The following is a 21,837-nucleotide window of genomic DNA, read 5'->3' as shown; positions in this document are numbered from 1 at the left end:
GTTTCATTGAACAATTTAACGGCTATGTTCAACTGTTGGCGTCTTTCTGCCGTCACAAAGAATAAAAGTCTTGGTTTAGCTATCGTAGATACACGTCGCGCACGTCTTCGTTTGAAATAATTCGCATTTATGGAAACATTTATGGTGCCCATATTTACGACATTAGAGGCCAAGAACGTCGTCTTGCCCGTCCGTTATAGTCGCCTAGTACATGTTTTTTTAAAGCCTAAAATCCGGCCACAAGTAATGACTCCGCATGAGATTTTCACGCATTTTCATACTGTCTTACCGCTGAAAACTTCGATTCCTTTTCAATCTAACGGTTGTGGCCGACTTCGAAATTCCTCGCACGCAGGTTAAACATACGGTAATCTTTGCCTTGCACACTGAACCCAGAACCGCGATCCCCCACTTCGCCAAAGCGGCGGGAAGGATTGGGCGAAGAATATCCATGTTCGAACTCGCTTTTTTTGTTGTAGACTAGGACAATTATTGTTTTCCACTCACAGAAGTGTCCCCTTAAAAGGCTGCCCACGCAGTAGATGAGGCTGCATAGCCCATTTTCGGGATATGAAAAATAAAACGAGTTTTATTTTTCGTTGTGCTTTTTATTGCATCCCTTGAAACGCTGGCCGCCGGAACTTTACCTCTTCTTCCCTGCTCTCCTCTGATTCGTCCTTAGGGCCCTGCACCCCTTTTCGTTTCACTCTGACCGCAGCTATAATGCTTCACTGATTTGCCATGCTTAGTTCTTCCATAGTAAGTGAACATACGTGGCGAAGCGACTGCGACAACGGGTAGATTCACATGACGCATTTGACGTCTTAGCCACGAAACCCACTAATAAGTCATCCACATCCACATGTCGCATCCACGCTTTCACTTTCATTGGGCAATCCCTTGGTTTGCTTATATCCCTCGTGCTAACTGAGTTTCCCTCAGAAGTCGCTTTGACCTGCCAGAGATGCGCGAGCATGGCCTTTTCCGCCACCGCCGACTGCTACAGCCCCTGGATCACCAAGAATTCGATCTAGCTCTGGCAATCACCCAAACTACGCCCCCGATCATACTCACGGACTTTCAGGCTACCTGGCGTAGCTTGTTGTCAGGTGAGGTGGATCCCAGCACCCCTCCAGCTACTCAGCCATTATCATCCCACGCGCAACATTGACGTCGTCAAATCTCCGGCTCACTAATCACTGGCGGGCAGCATCTATGCCGACCAGCAATTCTACGACATTTATTCCCAGGTTACCGAGGACGATCCGGCCACTCAACCCTTGGTCCCCTTCCAAAACGCTGCAGGGAATTGCCGAGCCTTAAACGATACATCTCACCTCCCCATCTTAACCCATTCAAACATCCAGAAACTACTGTCAGTCGAATTCGCACGAACGCTTTCCTTTACACGACCTCGCTACACCGCGTCTACCCAACCCAATACCCCGCAGAATGTAAAGTTTGTTCTAAGCCAGGCACCATGAACGACATCACAATCGTGTGTGTTCACAGCCCAGTTCCTTTCACCACCATTTCTTCCCTCTTCGTCTTCCCGGTCTGTGGGTGAACCTGGCGGCCAGTGCTGAGCCGTCCGCTCGGAAGCTACCTGCCTCCAGGGCAGAGATCACCAAATCGTCACTTGTGCTCCTGGACTGAGGAACGGCACCCAGTTCTCTGCAAGATAAAGCTATCTAATACTACTACTCGCAGGTATCGCGTTAGGCCACTTTTGATGATTCTAGAGACCACTAACGGTATTGTTGGGCACAACAGGTGAGCATTCAACGAAGTGAAAACTAGCATCCTTGCAGAGGCAGGCAGTGCAAACCTACTGGTGCTGGCTATACTCACAAGATTCCAGCCCCAGGAGCAGGCAGGTCCAGTCTGTCTCTGCGCTTTGTGCTTGTGAACGACCCTGAGGCATAGCTGGGGGTGGAGGGAGGGGCGAGTGCACGACACATGAGCACACTGTGCAACGGTGCGAAACACTCACACGTGACACAATACCAATCGAGCAAAATGCAGAAGATGAGTGACACACCAGGCCATTTCAACAAAGAGGTACCCTGGTACTTTGGTGAGAAAAGTGTCGAAAAAATTGAACCGGCCATAGTCATTAGTTTTTCAGGTCTTCACCTTCTACAGTTTTTTTTACTTCTGGATAGTTTAATGCTTATCTTTGAAAACCCTTTATACTAATCCCGAGCGCTAATCTCGGAAGCCAGTGGCAACGAAGCAGCCTGTTTGTGAGCGCTCCACGAGTTCATTTATCCGCTCTCGCTGCAACACTCGAACGTTCCGAAGACAAAGCTGCGGTGCGTATTGTGAGAATGCATGCGTACACGTTCATTAAGGGTGCTTGTATACTCGTAGTGATGCAGGTGAAACATTAAAACAAACACGTTCACACATTGATTTCGAAGAACACAGCTTGCCCTTTCCAGGAATGTGGGACGCAATCCCGCATGCATCAGAATGACCGACACACAAATAGTGATTTTATACCGCTATTGCTTTGGGACACTGGTGAAACATTTTCGGGCAGGGATGTGCACGTGATAAGCTGGTTTGAAGTTCAAGATAGCTTTGGACACTCCAACACAAAGTGGATGCGATTATTATTAAGCGTTTTTCAGTCTACCTGGTCCTTATGTAGGCTATGCTTATTTGCAGTGGGATTTCAGTAAGAGTGGCGGGTGGTTCACTATTTATCCTATTCAATGGTGGAATGCTGTGCAATCGTTGTTGCGTTATGAAAATATCAGCAGACGTCGCGGCCCGTATATTCTACTTCGCGCAATAGAACGGCAAGCGTTGCCTGAGGCAGTGGCGCCTGAGCAACACGGCCAAATGCTTGTGAATTTACGATGTCCATGTCGCTTCTTACGTTTTAAAGTGCTGCCGTTCAAGACGAGCAATATTCGTTTAGTAACCGGTACCTACATTGCTAGTGTACATTAATTCTAGCCATTCACTATGTCATGTCGCCCGTATATCATATTGGTGTAGCTACCTGCGAATCTATGTGTCCACGCAAGACAGAACTTCCAAAGTGGCTCATTTAGAGCCCCCAAACGCACTCTTCTCAAAGGGTATGTGTACGTTCCCCGTTTTTGACCGGGAACGTACCACATACCAAGCTATCAGATATTTCAGATAAAGGATATAAAAATACTTGCTACCTACTACAAAAATTAAGGCGGCAGCTGAGGCTGGCAAAATAAACAGAATTCTTAAGTTACACCACAAAGCGATCATGTGTAACGGCGATTTCCTAAGCGGGGGAATAACATGTGTGGAGCTAAAGAACATTACGTCATCCTTTTCTCCGTATCTATTCATTCCCTTCAATTGCCTTCAGTGACGTACTTGAGCTCTCTGCTTCAAAACTTGCAAGCTGTTTGTTACGTTTTCACCTCATCGGCCGCCACCGCCGCCACGCCATCTCCTGCTGGTATGTTACGAGTTTATGGCGTGACCACAGAAAAAGACAGCAGTGGCCAACGTGGTATGGACACGTAAACGGAACGCCTAATAATGGCACAGCCTACTGATGGCGTCGATTAACTCATTCCATAGACTCGAACTCAATCAGCGCGGTAATGAACAAAACAGTCAGTTTTCGTTGTTATTTTTTCCTGAATTCGATCATTCGAGTTTACTAGGAGGAGTGGTGTGGATAATTGCTATTTTATTGCCGCACGTAAAAACAAAATATGACACGTTATTTTTTATACTCAGTTATCACTGACTTTGAAACATTCACAGCTGTTATTTCTTTCACTAGAAAACAATTTCAAACAACCATTCGTTCTAAACTGCACTTGTTCCAAATTCACGGGTATTTCACGGCGCCGGAAATCGGTGAGATTTTTAACTAGAAATAACAGCTCAGACAAGTGGGACGCAGTAGAAGGACAACCACACACGCCTTTCTACAGCTGTTTTTTGTAGCAATGAGTACCCAACTAGCCCAAAGGCTAGCCCTAGTGCAGGAAATTTTACTCTATTTCACGGCGATGGCAGCCGACATTTGCAAGCTGTTACGTAAAATCACGTTACTTTTTCACGAGCTGAAGTTTCCAATGTGTGACACGTACGTTCCCGCCAACTGTTAATATTACATGACGTCTTCTCAGCCGATCACAGCCGGCGTGGCCTACAAGCCACATTATCGTCGAATAGCAAGAACAGGCCTACGTTGTCACGTCTGCAGCATTTTGCCTAGTTTTTCAATGCCGACCAAGAATTATGTACCTTCAAAGGCGAGACAAAAGGTAAACCTTAGGACTGGTCGCTGTAAACGTTATGAAAAGTCAAAATGACGAAAGCGCAAAGCCACTTTTTCAGCCGAAAACGCGTGAGAAAAATGAAAGCCAATCAAGAAAAAGCTTCCGGCCAATTCACGGAGTATTCGCGAAGTCTCGTATACGGCCCCAAGAACTGAAAATATCGCTCACACTCTAGACACGCCGAGAGAGCACGTGATTTACTAAGCTCTTTTCAAAATTAGCAGTGGCTTAGCTCGGCTATGCCACGATATACGTAGCGTGAGCTAAGGTTCAGCTGGCTATTCTTAGGTTTCCTGGTTATCTGGGATTAGCTGATTATCATGCTTACTGCTGCTAAAACGATTTCCAATCCAATCCAATCCAGTCCAGTCCACTCACTGCTCCTCGCGCATGCTCAGCACGGCTCTCCAGGAGCCACGCCAAGCGGCTATCAAGCGGCTCCGGCGCAGTGACAGACTTGGCTACTGCGCAACGGAGCCGACAGCTGGGCACGCGCCGGCGCCAGTGCGTCTGCCGCGGCTATGACGTCACTCCTCTGGAATGCGCACACTGGCGAATGTGGAGACCCAATTCGCTACACACCCGTATTACAATTGGATTGGATTTTCAATACAATCCAATTTAATCCAATTCAATCCAATCTGATGCTTTTCGCGCTTGCGCAGTACGGCCCTTCACGGCCCACGCGAAACTGCTCAACCTCGACCAGTGTAGCTTACGCTACAAAAGCGCAAAAAGCTTGTACACCTAAGCACCGCCTCCCTTCTCCCCATGCGATAGTGAACGCGGAAGAATTAGTCTTTCTCTGTTGGAGAGATATGCCGGTATTGTTGGCGCTGCACTGCGCAGCTGCTGCTAATGTAGATGGTTCAGGGGCGACAGCCACATACACCGCCACGGTCAAACTGATAGAGCAAGCGCGGCCGCGCACAGCAGCACGTTGGTTCTATGCAAGCTATTGGTATCTATTGGTATCTTTTGGTATCTATTGGTATCTATTGGCGCGCGTGTTCATGGCAACAGATGTGTCCCCTCATCACCATCAGTATCCTTTTTTCCTGTGCGACGTTTCCTTTCTCAGTAGGTTGCTACGACTCATAGGCTTGGTCGAGCTCTGAGTGGAGGCCAGAATTCCCACTCTGAATGGGGACCAGAACTCTGAGTGGGGACCAGAGCTTATACGTGGGGGCCAGAGGCTGGCCCTCACATATTAGCTATTAGGGGAAACAGGTTCTGTTACTCACCTAATTGTTACTTTACGCATGTGGTAGTGAGTGCCCGTCTTTACTGCAGGTTTCTGACTATAAGGCTACAATAATTTTAGCAGGTCCCCCTTTATTCAGCTAGAATCATCTAGTTGTGGTGCTTCAAGAGTTTTCTGCCGTCTTGACCCACATCCCACCCATTCTTTATCCTACTTCGGCCTGCTGCTTATGTGGCGGTCATTCCAAACTATCCCATAAAATCTGGTCTCCCGCAAGATATCCCTTTCCCTAAATACCCTCCGAGGAACGGTGGAAGGCCGCGCTGCGCAACTCGGACCCCGACCTACAGGCCTTTATATATACCAGGGCTGCCGAGATCGCTGGTCAGTTCATGCTGACAGCCATCAACACTGCCTAACCACCAGCATCACTTTCAAGGTGCACCATCACTGATATTCCTCGAAATAAAGATTACTCTCTTTCTTTCTCTCTGTTTTTTACTCACTCACTCTCTCAGGAGTTCCCTAATCATCAAACTGTCCGGAGTAGCACGCTTCCAATACCACCCTGCGAAAAATCGCGTAATCTTCCTTTTAAACTCAATTAGTAACGCTGTTTGTAGTATGTAGAATCGAGCGTCATTCCGAGCCTTCTTTGGCCGGCTTTTTATCTTTTGAGAAGTCGGTCAATCTCTGTGCCGTGCGTGTGCCGCTATGTGCATCTTTCTTCAGCCACCTTGCGTGCCATGGACACCGCATTGTCGACCAACGTATTTAGCTAAAGCTTTCACATTAAAACAGACGCGAAAGGGGCGCAAAACGGGCAAGCCACGCTCATCCTGTCTATCCGTCGCCTGTCCTGCGTTCATTTCTTGCACTCTTTAAATAATCGCTAACCAACTTGGGCAACATAAAGTTTATTAAGACTTCCTAGGCAGCTCAAGCGAGGGAGCAGATTCTGTGTTGTCCAGTTGCAGTCAGCCACCAAAAACGCACCGCGGTGTGGCCGTAGGAACGGAGCCGCGTTAGCAAGACTGCACTGATTTCAGACTTTTCTCTTCAGTAACCTGGAAAAGCTACTTAAGCTAGAAATTATCTGCGTATTCAGCTTCGTGGGTGTTCCTTATTTTACAGGATATTTTTCCATCATACAGCAGTGCGTTCGCTAATTGTCGTGAATTTTGTTTTGTTTCCATTGACCTCTTCCAGTGTCTCGTGCTATATACGTTGAAGGATTGTTTGATTGACTGGCTCTTTGAAATTGCTTGAGATATGTTGGCATCTGTACTTCACCTGACAGCCAGTGCCTATTCACAGGCCCAAAGCATTGCTCATAGAGGCCAGTGAAACCCCTAGGGGCACGCTTGGAAACCAGATCGGAATCGCTCCAGCGGCTTCTTTTGTAGGGGCAGATATATTTGCGTCGTTCACAGCGGCGATTTACCGTTTTCTACGGATTTCATGTTAAAATTCATGTGGGACAGTGTAAATGCCGAAAGTAAACGTGCTATTTACGAGAGTGGAAATATTTTTTGTTGCTTCGGTTTAGCATAGTCGGTCTGTATATGAGCTGAATATGGCACGAGCATCGCTAAGAGCGGGTGTGTGATTTGGAGCTGATCGCATTTTCTTGCTCAGGAGCTTTGAGCACGCCTTAATAAATCGTGTTTACTGACATGGCCAGGATACAGCAATGTATTTGCATATATTGTCGCGAAGACAAGAACGATGCAGTTGTCTTGAATGAGAAGCACGTTTATTGGAGCGAACTTGTGCTCCCCTAACAACTCAAAAGAATACAGAGGCGGCGAAGCAGCGGTCAACAAAGTGACTTGCACAGGCGAGTGTCGTCGAATCGAATGCTCCGGCGTCCGCACTGCAGGCTTTTTATCTTTCGGCGCGCGTGGTTCTCGAAACGTCGATTCACATCGAGAACATAGTAGATCCAAGAAGATTATTCTGGGCGGTTCACGTTAGATCGGAATGCTCTCCCTATCACGACAGATAACACATGCGGCACAGAAAGAAAGAATGGAACACGCGCTTCCCTTGGCGCAGAGATAACACAGACCGGCGCAGCCGGGCGGTAAAAGCAAAACACAAATAAACAAACCCAATGTATGGTTCGCGGCATTATCCCCCTCTAAGAGTGCATCGACCCGATGCTAACATAAGCGACAGTCCGAAAATAAAAATAAAATTCGCTATCGTCCGTAGAAAGGTTTTAAGCGAACCCCGTGAACGACTTCGGGCCGCGTGCGTCGTCGTGATGTTCCGGAATCACCATCGGGGATCACCTCGTAGGTAAGTTGGCCGACACGTCGTAGAATCTGGTAGGGTCCGAAATACCGTCGCAGGAGCTTCTCACTGAGTCCGCGTCGTCGGATGGGAGTCCAAACCCACACACGATCCCCTGGTTGGTACTCGGCATCTCGGCGTCGGAGGTTGTAGCGGCCCGCATCCACCAGCTGCTGGTCCGTTATACGAACTCGAGCGAGCTGGCGGGCCTCCTCCGTACGTTGAAGATATCCGTGGACGTCGGCGTTGAGGTCGTCGTCTTCTACGTGCGGAAGCATGGCGTCGAGCATCGTAGTTGGCCTTCTACCGTAGACAAGCTCGAACGGCGTCAGCTGCGTCGTCTCCTGGATAGCCGTGTTGTACGCAAACGTGACATACGGGAGCACTTCGTCCCAAGTCTTATGTTCAACGTCAACGTACATTGACAGCATATCTGCGATTGTCTTGTTCAGACGTTCTGTTAGTCCGTTCGTTTGGGGGTGGTACGCCGTGGTTCTTCGGTGATCCGTGTTGCTGTAGCGTAATACTCCTTGCATCAGCTCCGCAGTAAATGCCGTTCCGCGGTCGGTGATTAGGACTTCCGGGGCTCCATGTCGCAGCACAACTTGGCTTATAAAGAACTTTGCCACTTCTTGTGCAGTCCCCCTCGGAAGAGCGGCGGTCTCTGCGTAGCGCGTCATGTAGTCTGTCGCTACGACAATCCACTTGTTCTGTGATCGATACGTAGGGAACGGGCCTAAAAGGTCCATTCCAATCTGTTGAAATGGTCTCGATGGGACGGCGATCGGTTGCAGAAGTCCGGCGGGTCTTGTCGGCGGCGTTTTTCGTCGCTGGCAGTCACGGCAGCTCCGGACGTAGTGGGTGACGTCAGAGGTAAGGCCGGGCCAGTAGTACCTCGCCTTGATTTTTCTAATAGTGCGCGCTGTGCTGAGATGTCCGGAAGACGGGTCGTCGTGGCACGCTTCCAAAATTTCGTCACGAAGGTCCGCGGGGATGACGAGAAGGTAATTCGCTCTTGTTCCGGGGCTGAAATTCTTCTTCACGAGGACGGAGTTTCTCAGGCTGAATGCTGGTAAGCTGCGTTTGAAGGTCCTAGGAACGGCAACGTTGCATCCCTCGAGGTACTCGATTATGACGCGTAAGTCGGGGTCGGCACGCTGCTGGGCGGCTAGGTCGCTCTCCGTCACGATCCCGAAGAACGCGCTGTATTCGTCAGCGTCTTGTGGTGGTGGGTCGACGGGGTCGCGGGACAGGCAGTCGGCGTCGGAGTGTTTCCTGCCGGATTTATAAACGACTGTAACGTCGAACTCCTGCAGGCGCAAGCTCCACCGCCCAAGACGGCCAGAAAGGCCCTTCAAATTGGCGAGCCAACACAGCGCATGGTGGTCTGTTACAACCTTGAATGGCCTTCCATACACGTTTGGGCGAAATTTTGAAATCGCCCATATAATAGCCAGGCACTCTTTCTCAGAGGCAGAATAGTTTTTCTCCTCCTTCGACAGACCACGGCTGGCATAGGCGATTACCCTTTCGCAGCCGCTTTGCTTTTGGACAAGGACGGCACCCAAGCCTATATCACTGGCGTCCGTGTGCATTTCCGTTTCGGCATTTTCGTCGAAATGAGCGAGCACGGGCGGTCTTTGCAGGCGTTTTTGCAGCTCGCAGAATGCTTTTTCTTGGTCGTTTTCCCAGCTGAAAGGGGTGCTATCTTTCGTCAAGCGCGTGAGTGGCTCTGCAATGCGTGCGAAGTTTGCGACGAAGCGCCGGTAGTATGCGCACAGCCCGAGAAATCTTCGCACGCCCTTCTTGTCTTTCGGCCTTGGGAAGTTGCAATGGCTGAAGTTTTTGCCGGGTCAGGTAGGCCTCCCGCGGCGTTGACGACGTGGCCCAAGAACTTGAGTTCCCCGTATGCGAAACGGCACTTTTCAGGCTTCAGCGTCAACCCCGACGTACGAATGGCCTCGAGTACAGACTCCAACCTTGCAAGGTGTTCGTCGAAAGTCCGGGCGAATACCACTACGTCGTCGAGGTATACGAGGCAGGTGTGCCACTTAAGGCCAGCTAGCACAGTGTCCATGACTCTTTGAAACGTCGCTGGTGCTGTGCACAGCCCAAACGGCATCACCTTGAACTCGTATAGGCCGTCTGGGGTTATAAATGCAGTCTTCTCTCGGTCTCTCTCGTCCACTTCAATTTGGCAGTAGCCGGTCTTCAGGTCCATCGATGAGAAGTACTTCGCGTGGCAGAGGTGGTCGAGGGCATCGTCGATTCGGGGGAGGGGGTACACGTCCTTTTTCGTGATTTTGTTCAGTCACCGGTAGTCAACACAAAACCTTAATGTGCCGTCTTTTTTCTTTACGAGTACGACGGGCGCAGCCCAGGGGCTTTTCGAGGGCTGTATAATGTCGTCGCTGAGCATGTCGTCGACTTGAGTCCGGATGGCTTCCCGTTCGTGTGAAGAGACGCGGTACGGTGACTGTCGGGTGAGTCGGGCTCCATCTTCGGTTATTATTCGGTGCTTCGCTAGAGGGGTCTGACGTAGTTTTGCGCTCGACGAAAAACATTCGCTATAGCGACGCAGCAAAGCTAATAACTTGTTCCGTTGTTCTTGCGGTAGCGCCGGATTCACGTCGAAAGGCTGCGGGAGCTTGAAGGTTTCTACGGGTGTGCGTTCAAAGTCGGCGACCGCGATCACGTCACTTGCTTCTTGCGCTTCTTCGAGGAATGCAATTGCCGCGCCCTTGTTTAAATGCTGGTACTCCTCGGTGAAATTCGTAACCAAAATGTGGGATTGGTGTTCCTTGAAGCGCGCAATGCCTCTTGCGACCGATACACCACGGTTGAGAAGCACCCTTTGATCGGTGTCTACGATAGCGTCGACGTCAGGAGCAGCATCTTCACAGTAGACTGCGACCATCAAGCTTGCGCGGGGTGGCAGGGTGACATGATCATCGGCAATCCTTACAGCAGCACGTCGTTCGGGGTTCGGTTCCGGCGTCATGGAGTGATTGGGGGAAAAAGTTATTGACTTGGTCTGCAGATCGATTATTGCACCGTTGTCCATCAAAAAGTCCATTCCAAGAATTACGTCGCGGGAGCAGTTAGGCAGAATGACGAACGCCGCAGGGTACGTTGTGCCGTCTATGGTGACGCGCGATGTGCACGTTCCACTTGGCGTCACGAGGTGGCCTCCTGCTGTGCGTATGTGCGGACCGTCCCATCTGGTCATAACTTTCTTCAGTTTAGACGCAAATGGTCCGCTCATTACCGAATAGTCAGCTCCCGTGTCTACGAGGGCGACTACGTCAAAGCCGTCGATGGACACCTTGACGTCAGATGCAGACTTCCTGGAGTTCCGGGTTCGTCGGGGCGTCGTATCTCTGCTTGTACGTGTTGACGGTCGGGCACTGTGCATCGTCGTTGTCGTCGTCTTCTCAACGGACGTCTCGGTCAGGTCGGGTACGCGTCGCGCCGTGTAGCTGTCGTCGTGTTCAGGAGTCTCGTTAGGGCTAGGTCGGGTCGTCGGGTAGAGGGCATGTCGTGAATAATGGTCTTCAGCGAGTCGCTGCGTCGTTGGAGGGTTTTCATTTTTCCGCCGTTGTGCAACTTTACCTCCCGAAGTTGCTGCTTTTAGTTTCCCCCGCGTGGGCTGAGGGACCTTCCACGTGAGAAGTCAGCAGTGCTGCGGCGGTTCGGTGACTGATACGGGTAGGGCGACGGTGAACGGTTGAAGCGGGCTGGTCCTCGGTTGGTGTTGGAGAGGTATTCTTCGATCTCAGCAGGGCGCTGGCCGTATCGGGGGCGTGGGGCGTCGACGGAGAACCCTCGCAAACCGAGCCTCTTGTAGGGACAGCGACGGTAGATGTGGTCGGCCTCTCCGCAGTGGTAGCACAGCGGGCGATTATCGGGCGTTCGCCACACGTCGGTCTTCCTTGGCGTCTGGTATTGGTCTACAAGGCGTCGGGCGGGCGGCATTGGACGGCGGTATGGCTCGGCCTCTTGACGACGGGTTGGAGCAGGGCGGGTTTGACGAACAGCCGAGGAGTAGGTCATGGCTTGTGGTTCGCGGGGTGCTTCCGATGGCGTAGAAGTTCCCAGTGCGTTTTGGACTTCTTCTCGGATTACGTCGGTCAGGGAAGCCACTTGAGGTTGCGGCGTCGTTGGAAAAAGCTTCCGAAGCTCCTCCCTGACCACTGCTCGGATGGTCTCTCGCAATGTATCGGAGCTTCCATTTGCGGCACCGATGGTCTCCGAGAACAGCGCGTTGACAGGGCTGTCGTACTGCCTCGTTCGAATTTCTAGCGTCTTCTCCATCGCGGCCGCCTCAGACGCGAATTCCGCCACTGTCTTCGGAGGGTTACGGACTAGACAAGCAAAAAGCTCTTGCTTCACTCCTCGCATTAGAAACCTGAGCTTCTTTTCCTCGGTCATTTCAGGGTCCGCACGACGAAAAAGTCGCTTCATGTCCTCAACGAAAATCACGACTCTTTCGTTGGGGTGCTGCGTTCGAGTTTCAAGCAAAAGCGCAGCTCGCTCTTTTCTCACCACGGTAGTGAAAGTCTTAAGGAACTCCCTTTTGAATTGAGTCCAGCCGGTCAAAGAGTTCTCATGGTTCCTGAACCAAGTTCGAGCAGCATCTTCTAAGTAAAAGAAGACATGCCGGAAAGTTTCTTCGTCGTCCCACCTGTTGAAGATGCGGACGCGCTCCAGCTTCTCCAACCATTCTTCGGGGTCTTCAGCGGGGGCTCCCCGGAACGATGGCGGTTCTCGGGACTGCTGCAGGATGATTGGCGACGTTGTTTCTTGCACCATGGTGTTGGTTGCAGCGTTCCTTCTCTTGGGCCCTTCTGGCAGAAGACCGAACTCGGGTAGCAATCCTTGCAGTCGGGGGCTTTCTCTGGTTGGACTGGCTTGGCGGCTTCGAGATGTCGTAGAGGGCATAAAGACTTAGTACCCCGCACCTCCACCAGATGTCGCGAAGACAAGAACGATGCAGTTGTCTTGAATGAGAAGCACGTTTATTGGAGCGAACTTGTGCTCCCCTAACAACTCAAAAGAATACAGAGGCGGCGAAGCAGCGGTCAACAAAGTGACTTGCACAGGCGAGTGTCGTCGAATCGAATGCTCCGGCGTCCGCACTGCAGGCTTTTTATCTTTCGGCGCGCGTGGTTCTCGAAACGTCGATTCACATCGAGAACATAGTAGATCCAAGAAGATTATTCTGGGCTGTTCACGTTAGATCGGAATGCTCTCCCTATCACGACAGATAACACATGCGGCACAGAAAGAAAGAATGGAACACGCGCTTCCCTTGGCGCAGAGATAACACAGACCGGCGCAGCCGGGCGGTAAAAGCAAAACACAAATAAACAAACCCAATGTATGGTTCGCGGAAATATGTTCTCGCAAATGCCTTACTTCAGATACTGAGTGACACCCTTGTTGGTTAATTATTAAAGCAGCGCACAAGTCACCCTAGTAGGTGTTACTGGACAGCGTTCGCAGACATACTAGGAAAACGTTCACTTGGGAAAGGCGGAAATTTTAATTTGGAAGAGTGCGACTCAAAGGTTCTATGCCGGGCTGACTATTGCTGGCATGATCAGCCGGGAAAATTGCCTATCGGCGGCTCAGAGCCTTTTGGAAGCATCGGCAGATAACACACAGTCGCGGTAGAGACAAAGATAAGAAAGAGGTCACCTGAGCTGTAGCAAAAACCAAACTTCCAGCCATGCCTTTCTTCGTCTCTTTCGTGCTGCCCCGTAGGCGGCGGGGTTTTTGTTCAAAAGAACTATTACCCTACTTCTGCCGTTTTCACAAAATATTCAAGCCTGCTCTGTGAAGCTGGTTTCGTCAAGCCCGTTAAAGCTTATCAAGGCCATTTCATGATGCCTCCTGTAAGTTCTAGTTTAAAGGGACAGATAACCGATTCTTCTGGAGTCTATTTCCTTAAGCTCGTAACAAAAGCCAGCTTTTTACATCGTCGGGAAACTACAAGGAATTTCAAAAGAAACTCGAGGAAATAATTTAAATTTGGCACTACACATTCTGAAATCTGAAAGGTGGTGCGAAGAAGTGTCGAATCGTGACACCTCGTACGCAGAAAAAGAGCTCCGTAAGTTTCAATGCGTGATCCAAAACCTGCATAAAGGAATGCGAAAGACTGCCTGTTATTACTGTTTTAGGTGGGACAAGTTTTTAAATACCTCTTTTGAGCTCACTTACAATTTAAAGTATGTTGCCGCACGGCGCACTGTGACAGTTGCCATCATTCCTTTTGACGTGGGGCTGGTAGATCTTAAAAGTCCGGTTTGAAACGTTCTAGGGTCCTATGAGGGCAACCGTGTCGGTTAAAGGTGTTTCAAGTGGTGCCCTTTTATTTTAGTTAGAAATCGTATACTCCATAAAACTTTGCGCTGCTGAGCACGAAGACGCGGGTTCGATTCCCTGCCGCTGCGGCCGCTTTTCGGTGGAGGCGAAAAGCAAAAACGCCCGTGTGTACGAGATTTCGGCGCATGTTAAAGATCTCCAGGTGGTCAAAATTAATCCGGCGCCCTCCACTACGGCGCGCCTCACCGCCTGCGTTGCGTCGGCGCGTTAAACCCTACAATCATTATACTCCATAAAACTCGGTTGTCTGTCTCTTTACGGAGCTCTAATGCTGGTGTGCAGCAGAGTGAGCGAGTTTTTGTAATTAAAGCGAAAGCTTTATTAGCGCGACCGGTAGTGCTCGGTCAAAAAACTAATGCATTTCCCCATAGACCGGTCTGTCGACCTAAAAGCCCTGATAAGACATCTGGACACACGGCGCGTGCGTCCAACCGGGCTTCCATTGTTCCAAACAGTTACATAAAAATCGCCAAAAAGAACGGTTCTAGGCAGGACAATACACGCATCGATTATGAAGAAGGAGTACTATGGTACACCTATGTCTCCTAAACCGCGTATCTGTATACATTCAGATCGTTCGTAGATGCGTTAACTTAGTGCGCGGAAAATCGTAGCACGGGTTCCTCTTGGTTTGTGATTTCCGTCTTTGAAGGCGTGACGATAGATTGGACGCACTTTCAGCGCATATCGGACGCACTTTACACTTCCGCGCTTTTCTCAACTTTCTTACGGAAGGGGTGGTAATTTTTTATGATGTTTTATGTTTTTTATCTACGCCTTATGAGATGCTGAAGCAATATATTTGTTTGTGAAGTTATAAAACGCGAGCACAGGTATTACTGTCCGGCCAAATTTTTTTATCGTATATGCTTTGTCCTGCATCATTAGGCAAAAGTATCAAGAAATGGCTGATCGCATCAATATACTGATTGTCCAAGAACTACTTGGAGTTGCAGCTCATGTGGTACACATTGCATTGAACAGCCGCCAAGATATCAAAGTGACTCCAGTACGTTGTCCATTTCACCCCCGTGAATCGCTTAGACGCGATCTATAGGGACTCAAATGACGGCATTAGTAATCCTCCAGTAAATTAAGGTGCGCCAAAAGCCGGTGGCAACATGGACGTAACGTATACCGTAGTGTGACTTCGGAGCATCTTATACTGGCAACTGTGCGGTCTTTTACGTTCGCAGCAAGACATATGTCGTGATGTATTTTCGCGCACCGTCGTACAGAACTACATATGCACGCACCACCACCCAGTGCGAAGAAACGACGGGTGGAGGATGCATGCGCTTAGAGAACATCTTTCCACAGCACCCCTTCATCAGAGTGCGAGGCCTTTTTTGGATATTGCATTTTGTGATCCACACAACACTTAATTATTCAGGAAACGAAAATACACCGACGAGGGTTGAGATCACAGAAGCGCCTCAATTTAATTTCAATGCACGCGCGCGCGTGCGCTCACGCACGCACGCACGCACGCACGCACACACACGCACACACACACACACACACGCACACGCGCCCGCACACAATTCTACACGCGCGCACACATGAAGAAACACACACACGCATGCACACCCACACACACACAACACATACACGCACACGCACACGCACGCAATTTTACACGCGCGCACACTCGAACACACACACACGCAAGCACGCCCACACACACACACAACACACACAGGCACACGCACACGCACGCATTTTACACGCGCGCACACACGAACACACACATACACGCACGCACGCACTTTTACACGCGCTGCACAAATGAACACACACACACACGCACGCACGCCCACGCACGCACACACAACACACACACGCCCACGGACACGCGAACACACGTACTTCTACACGCACGCACACATGAACACACACACACGCACGCACGCCCACACACAAACAACACTCGCACACGCATGCGCTTGTACGCGCGCGCACACACTCACACACACACACACACGCGCGCGCGCGCACGCATGCACACGCATGCGTGCACGCACACGCGCACGCACCGATTTACGAAAACGCCGTAAAGGCGCAGTATTTACATTGAAAAATAACTAACCAAACCTATTTGCGGCCATAATTCTTTTTTGATATCGCTCTAAACAAAAAGTGCGGAAAATACAGTTGACACGCTGTTTATCAACGCCCCACGTTTATTTTAAAAGCATACACAAGACAATGTAACTACAACATTCACCATAAAGCTCGTGGCGCCCAAAAGGTATTCTGATGTACGGTCAGGGCCGCAATATCGCAGAAAATGCGCCGGAAGACATATCTCGCTATGCGAAAGGCTGCAACCATCTCACAAAAGACCACAGTTTTATTAAAAATACCAGTGCGCCCGCAAGCATTGAAATGCGCTCCCATGGGTGCTTGTCGGAAGTTATCTATATAAATACTCAAGCGGCAAGTGAGAGACTTCTTTCTCACAATGGTGGCCTTCGCGAAAAAGGCAGTACACCATTTGGGAATAATCTAAAACTTCGAAATGTGGATCATGTTTTTCTTTTACAATGCCATCCCCCTTAACATAACACGATCATTTTGAAATAAATTTATTGATTCCTTTAGAAATGCTGCCTAAGGTGTCTTTTATTCCGACAGCCACCGGTTTTCTAAACGTAAATGTAGTTATAGGAAGTTGGGATTCCATATCCGGCTCCCACTGAAAGAGGGATGTCTGTACTTAGGGAGACTGATTTGATCATAAAACTCGTGAGATTGTTAAAGCCTCGTTAACAGAAAACTAGTTTCTCGTTTATTAATTTTTCTTGTGGAGCGATGAAAGGGTTCAGGACTGTTCTTTTTAAACTGAAGCTCTGCATGTCTCACTGAGTTCATTATATGTCGCGCCAAAACGCACTGTAGGAAATCCAGCTTTACACCACGTATTTCAAAGAACGATGATGATGATAAGCGAAGGTACATCAAGCGCCGCAAAAAAAAAAAACACTTCCTGTGGTCGGAATCGAACCTGGGTTTCCAGCTTTATGAAGCCAACGTCTATCCAATTACGCTATTCCGACACTGTCGAAGCAGTTCGGGTTTTGGGCTTTGCCTTAGTGCAAGGAGCAAAGCTTCGCGTTTTGCCCATCTTCCTTATAAAAAGGGGGCGGATTTTTTAATTCCCCTTGAGTTTCGTTGTGAGTGTTGTTTATGTGGGTGTGTCGGCTTATTTTTGTGTACTTTTTGTTCGGAACGGGACGAAAGCGAAGTGATTGTTGTTCGTTAAGCGTCCTCACTTTTTATTGTGGCAGTGTAGTGCGCGTCGATGCCAGCGCCGCCGTACAGGGTGGGGACAGTGTTTGAACGGTCCCGTGCCGCCGCTATTGCGTCAAAGCGGTCAACGCATAGATGTTTTCGTTTTCTACACGACCTAGCAACGCGAAATAGATTAGATGATTTAAACTTCGCGAGGAAACCCCGCTGCGGCGAAAATTACAGCGCCGTTTCGCTAGTGACTTGCCGCGGCGTCGAGCGAGTGACCCAAAATGGCGGCGCGCCAGCTTGTATACATGCTTCTACCCTGTATGGCGGAGACGAGCGCGTCGAGGCACCCTGGGGCTGCGCACGCTCGAGCGCCTCCGCGTGGTTTCTCGCCCTTGCCCTCGTCAGGCGCCTGGGCGCGCAGACGCGAGAACGCTAGTGGAATCGAGAGCACAAGCGCGTGCGTGGGGTTACCGTTTAAGTTATGAGTGTAAGACGCACGTGTCTCCACGCCCTGTCTTTTCTCTTGGGCTAATTTATTAACGACAACAAACTTTCCGCAGTTGACTTCTTTATTTGCGCAACATTATGTCACTGCTAACGCTACTGCGCCAATTAGTCACGTTTCCTGCATTTATGGAAACAGAAGGTAAACTACACTGGCACGTGTTCGTAACGTTCTCGAACGTGATGAGGAAGATGGTCTTTAAGTGTAGATGTATGGTGTTCAATGCAATTCTAGAGCAATAAACCACTGTTAATATGTCCGACACTTACGCAACGTGAAATATGTCACACCGCGACAGTTTCTGTGCACGCCCCATCGGACTCCTCTGGTGTCGCATGAGAGCTCCGGCTATTCGATAGCGATTTACGTCTCTACTATGTACCACAAGGAGCCAAAACCTGTTCATTCATCTCATGAGAACTAACATTTCTTAAGAAAGCGTTACATGCGCACGCTTTATACGAAGCGTCATTAATTGGTGTAGACTGTAGCACACAAACAAGCAATATGATTGGCCTATTCCCAACTGGTTTAGTGTGCTCTAACTCGCAAACTGTAGGCTGTAGGGAGTGTGCAATCTTCGTGGGATTCAACTGCCCGCATAGTGTTCTTGGAACAAGGTGTGATCTGAAATTTGGTAGTTCCTTGTGCTCGCTGACCTTCTCAGAAAGAAGTCTGTTATTATCTTTTCTTTTAGTTGAGGAAGGAGAGGAGGAGAGGAGAGGGAGTTCTTGGGGTGAGCGCTAGGCGTTTCAGTGCGGGCTGCAAGAGAGATACAAACACGGTGGCAGACGCTCTTACGTTGGTGGACTGGGCAGAGGGACCTGGTGAATCTTCCACGTGGCTACGGACATGGAGTTTTCATCGGCGGCATAGCACCTCCACAGGCACTGGATTAGAGTAGCAGCTGGCACACGCCGTCGAATCATGTGCTTTTGTCGCTGCTGCTGTTGTACTTTGAGCGCAAATCCAGACCCCAGGATGCCCTGCGCGGCACAGGAAAGACGTCACCAAAACACGTTCACACGCCATCAATTTACGTGCGTGTTGTCACTGATACTGTCACTTTGAGGGAGGTTTAGTTAAAACTGTTTTTTTGTTTGTTTGGGGTGTTTTAAGCCCGAAGCATTTCTTGGTATGTTATCTGCGCCTGCGCCTTGGTGGGGGTTACGGGCTAGTTTTTACAACACGGGGAGTTTTCTCGAAATGTGGACAAAAGGGCGTTTACGCTTTTCGCCTCCAATACAAATCTAGAAATACGGCCAACGTAGCCTGGATGGAACCCGCGTCCTCGGACTTAGCAGACTACGCCTTAGCCACTGAGCCACCACAGCAGACAGAACCAAAGGTGCTACTACATCCCTGCACTTGGCACGCACGTAGAAATAATATATAGAGGGCAAGTGGGTAGGCTAGATGAAATAGGGTAGACGAGAAAGGGCACCGGAAGAAGGCAGTTCGCTACAAGAAACGTTTGAACACAAAATGAACACTGGCGCACAAGCAAGTGCACGCCCCTTCTTGCATACATCAACGTCGTGAAGGCGGGAAATAAAGGTGCGCGCATAATTTTTTGGGGGGTTGGGGAGGGGTGCTCGCAACAACATAAAATGGTGTTATCAGCAACAAAATAAGAGCCGGAAGCTGTCATGCTCTCACTGATTTCGCTTGTAATCCCCCGAAAAGGCACTGAAGGAAAGCCGACTCTCTCTGACGATGATGACTACCGCGAGTGAAGTGAAGAAAAATTGAAACACTTCTCGTGGCTGGAATCAAACGTGGGTGTCTCGCGTCATGAAGCCAGCGTCTATCGGATTGTGCCATTCTGGCACAGTCAAAGCACTTTAGATTTGAAGAGGGGTGCATGGACGTGCATTTGACAGAAAAGCCATGCACCCCTCCGTCTAAGGACGACCATGGTTGTACGCTGCAGGAAAGCCGAGGAATGCCCTCATCAGTAAAGCGCTAGAGAGCGCAATCGCACGGCAGTAAACTGCCCCAATAACAAATAGGTTCGTTTCTTTTGGTGCTGCACTTGAATTTGGAAAGCTCCGTATTCCCCCATATTTGTCGTATCGACAGAGGGGCAGTTGAGTTTACATAACTATCCATAAGCAACATTGTACGGTACGACATACACTTAAAAAGCTGTTCACCTCTCGTCTGCTGGTCAGTCCGTATCTGAACAAGCAGCAGACGCGCTGTACAGTTTTAGGCATATGCGTGAAAAGGATAATGCGCTAAAGGGAGTATTTGTCAAAAGCAAATGGCTTAAAAGCCACTACAACAGACGGAGTAAAAGTTGTGCACAAAAAGGATAGGCACTCTCAACATGCGTGGAAATCAAAGTCATCCCTCTCCGAACAAGAAAGAGAACGTGCTCCTACTATCCTCTCTGGCAAACAGTTCTACACAAAAGAAGAAACAAAAGCGAAAGCGACAGAAAACTGATGACGAGGAACAGATACACGTGTTATAGCTTTTGCCTCGAGAATGCCAAGCACTGCTGGTATGAAAAAAGCCTCGCCATCTCCTCTTTTTCTGAACAAAGGCGCCCCGTCGGCCCGACCGACGGCATGAGCCGGGCGGCGAATTCTTGAACACAAAGAACGACTATAAGAACGACACACACAAAGAACGACAACGAGACGCAGGTGGCGTGCACCGAGAAGTGGAATTTGAAGTCGGCCACACAAGTTGCAAGCAATATTGCGGCAGCGAGAAATGCGTAAAGAAACCACCGAAGGGGAAATAAATACAGGGCTGAACATGTAAGCTTCCCCACGTTTGAAAAGACCAGCAGTTCGGAAGAGAAATATGAGATATGATTCCCGCATCTATCGTCTGCGGCGACTACAGACTCTTGAATCATGTGTTTTTTTTCCCGAATACTGAAAGGAATACCAGTTGGGGGTAGAATAGCGTGGTAAAGAAAGGATGGCAACAGACTTTACTGGCGAGTTGGAATAGTAAATGTGACTTTAATAGCTGCACCGATCTGGCCAGAGACGGCCGGGTTACGCTAGACAGCACTGGCGCGGTTGAAGGCCCAATGCAGCAAATATATTACTGGGCTGCGTGTGCTTATTCAATTTTTTATTCAAGTCGTTTTCTGGGACTCGTCATATGCCAAATTTTACATTTGGTCACTCTGACCTATGGTTCTTGGGGTGCTGTAGTGAAGCCGAACTTGCAGTGGTTTCTTGGAGGAAAGGCAACGCAGTCTTCCTAAACATAAACTGAAGTTCGGCGTGCCATCTATTGTAGTGCCGGCTGTTGTTTGGTAATGTCGGTGCGGGTTTTATTAAATGATGGTTAAACAGCAGTAGACCTTCGTCCACCTTTATTATGAGATACACAGTTGTTTTCATTCAAACGCTTAAAGGGGCCACAGACCATGCACAACTTTGGCTCATTCGAAAGATTCCCTCGTTAGAATCATACTGACACTACCTTTAACGTAAGCTTTGCTCATATAAGCTATACAATTCGGGAAAAAAAGGAATGGCCATGCGACCCACCAGCTCATTTCCCGTAACAGAACCTATGATGTCATACGACCAGCTCTGGGATTGGCTGAGGCCGGCAAAAGCAAACGCAAATTAGCCAGGGCTTATAAGCTTGCTGAACGAGCAATTTGCACTTAAATTTGGGGCGCATTCTTTTCATAGCAGTACGAATGGTGGGGTAAACAGTGGAAGTTACGAAAGTACCGAAGCGTACTCCTGTTGGTACTGCGCTAACTATGCTGGTTTTAGCTGCACAGCAGTGCTGCGCTTTCGGGTCGTCAGGCGACACTGGTCGATTGGAGTAAGCGACGGTGTCTTACGTGACCATTATTGTTCAGCGAACAGCTTGTTTTACGAAACGATTATTTGCTACCTGAACAAAACAAGCCAGGTGCA

At 49.4% G+C, this 21,837-nt stretch overlaps 1 protein-coding gene across 2 annotated transcripts in view; it reads right to left on the bottom strand.

Moving 5' to 3' along the window:
• Positions 1-21,837, bottom strand: part of LOC144152795 (potassium voltage-gated channel subfamily KQT member 1-like) — a 269,224-nt gene that overhangs the window by 104,373 nt on the left and 143,014 nt on the right. For both annotated transcript variants that reach the window (XM_077684256.1, XM_077684258.1), the window contains exons 7-8: positions 18,734-18,918; positions 1,852-1,926 (exon numbers count right to left, since the gene is read on the bottom strand). In XM_077684256.1, the coding sequence (XP_077540382.1) occupies positions 1,852-1,926; positions 18,734-18,918 (260 nt within the window). The remainder of the gene's footprint in view (positions 1-1,851; positions 1,927-18,733; positions 18,919-21,837) is intronic.

The sequence above is a fragment of the Haemaphysalis longicornis genome, unplaced genomic scaffold (assembly GCF_048455015.1).
Source record: "Haemaphysalis longicornis isolate Haplotype H1 unplaced genomic scaffold, Haemaphysalis longicornis Haplotype H1 scaffold_9, whole genome shotgun sequence".
NCBI lineage: Eukaryota > Metazoa > Arthropoda > Arachnida > Ixodida > Ixodidae > Haemaphysalis > Haemaphysalis longicornis.
Note: the sequence above shows the minus strand (reverse complement) of the source record. Positions and strands in the feature narration are given on the sequence as shown.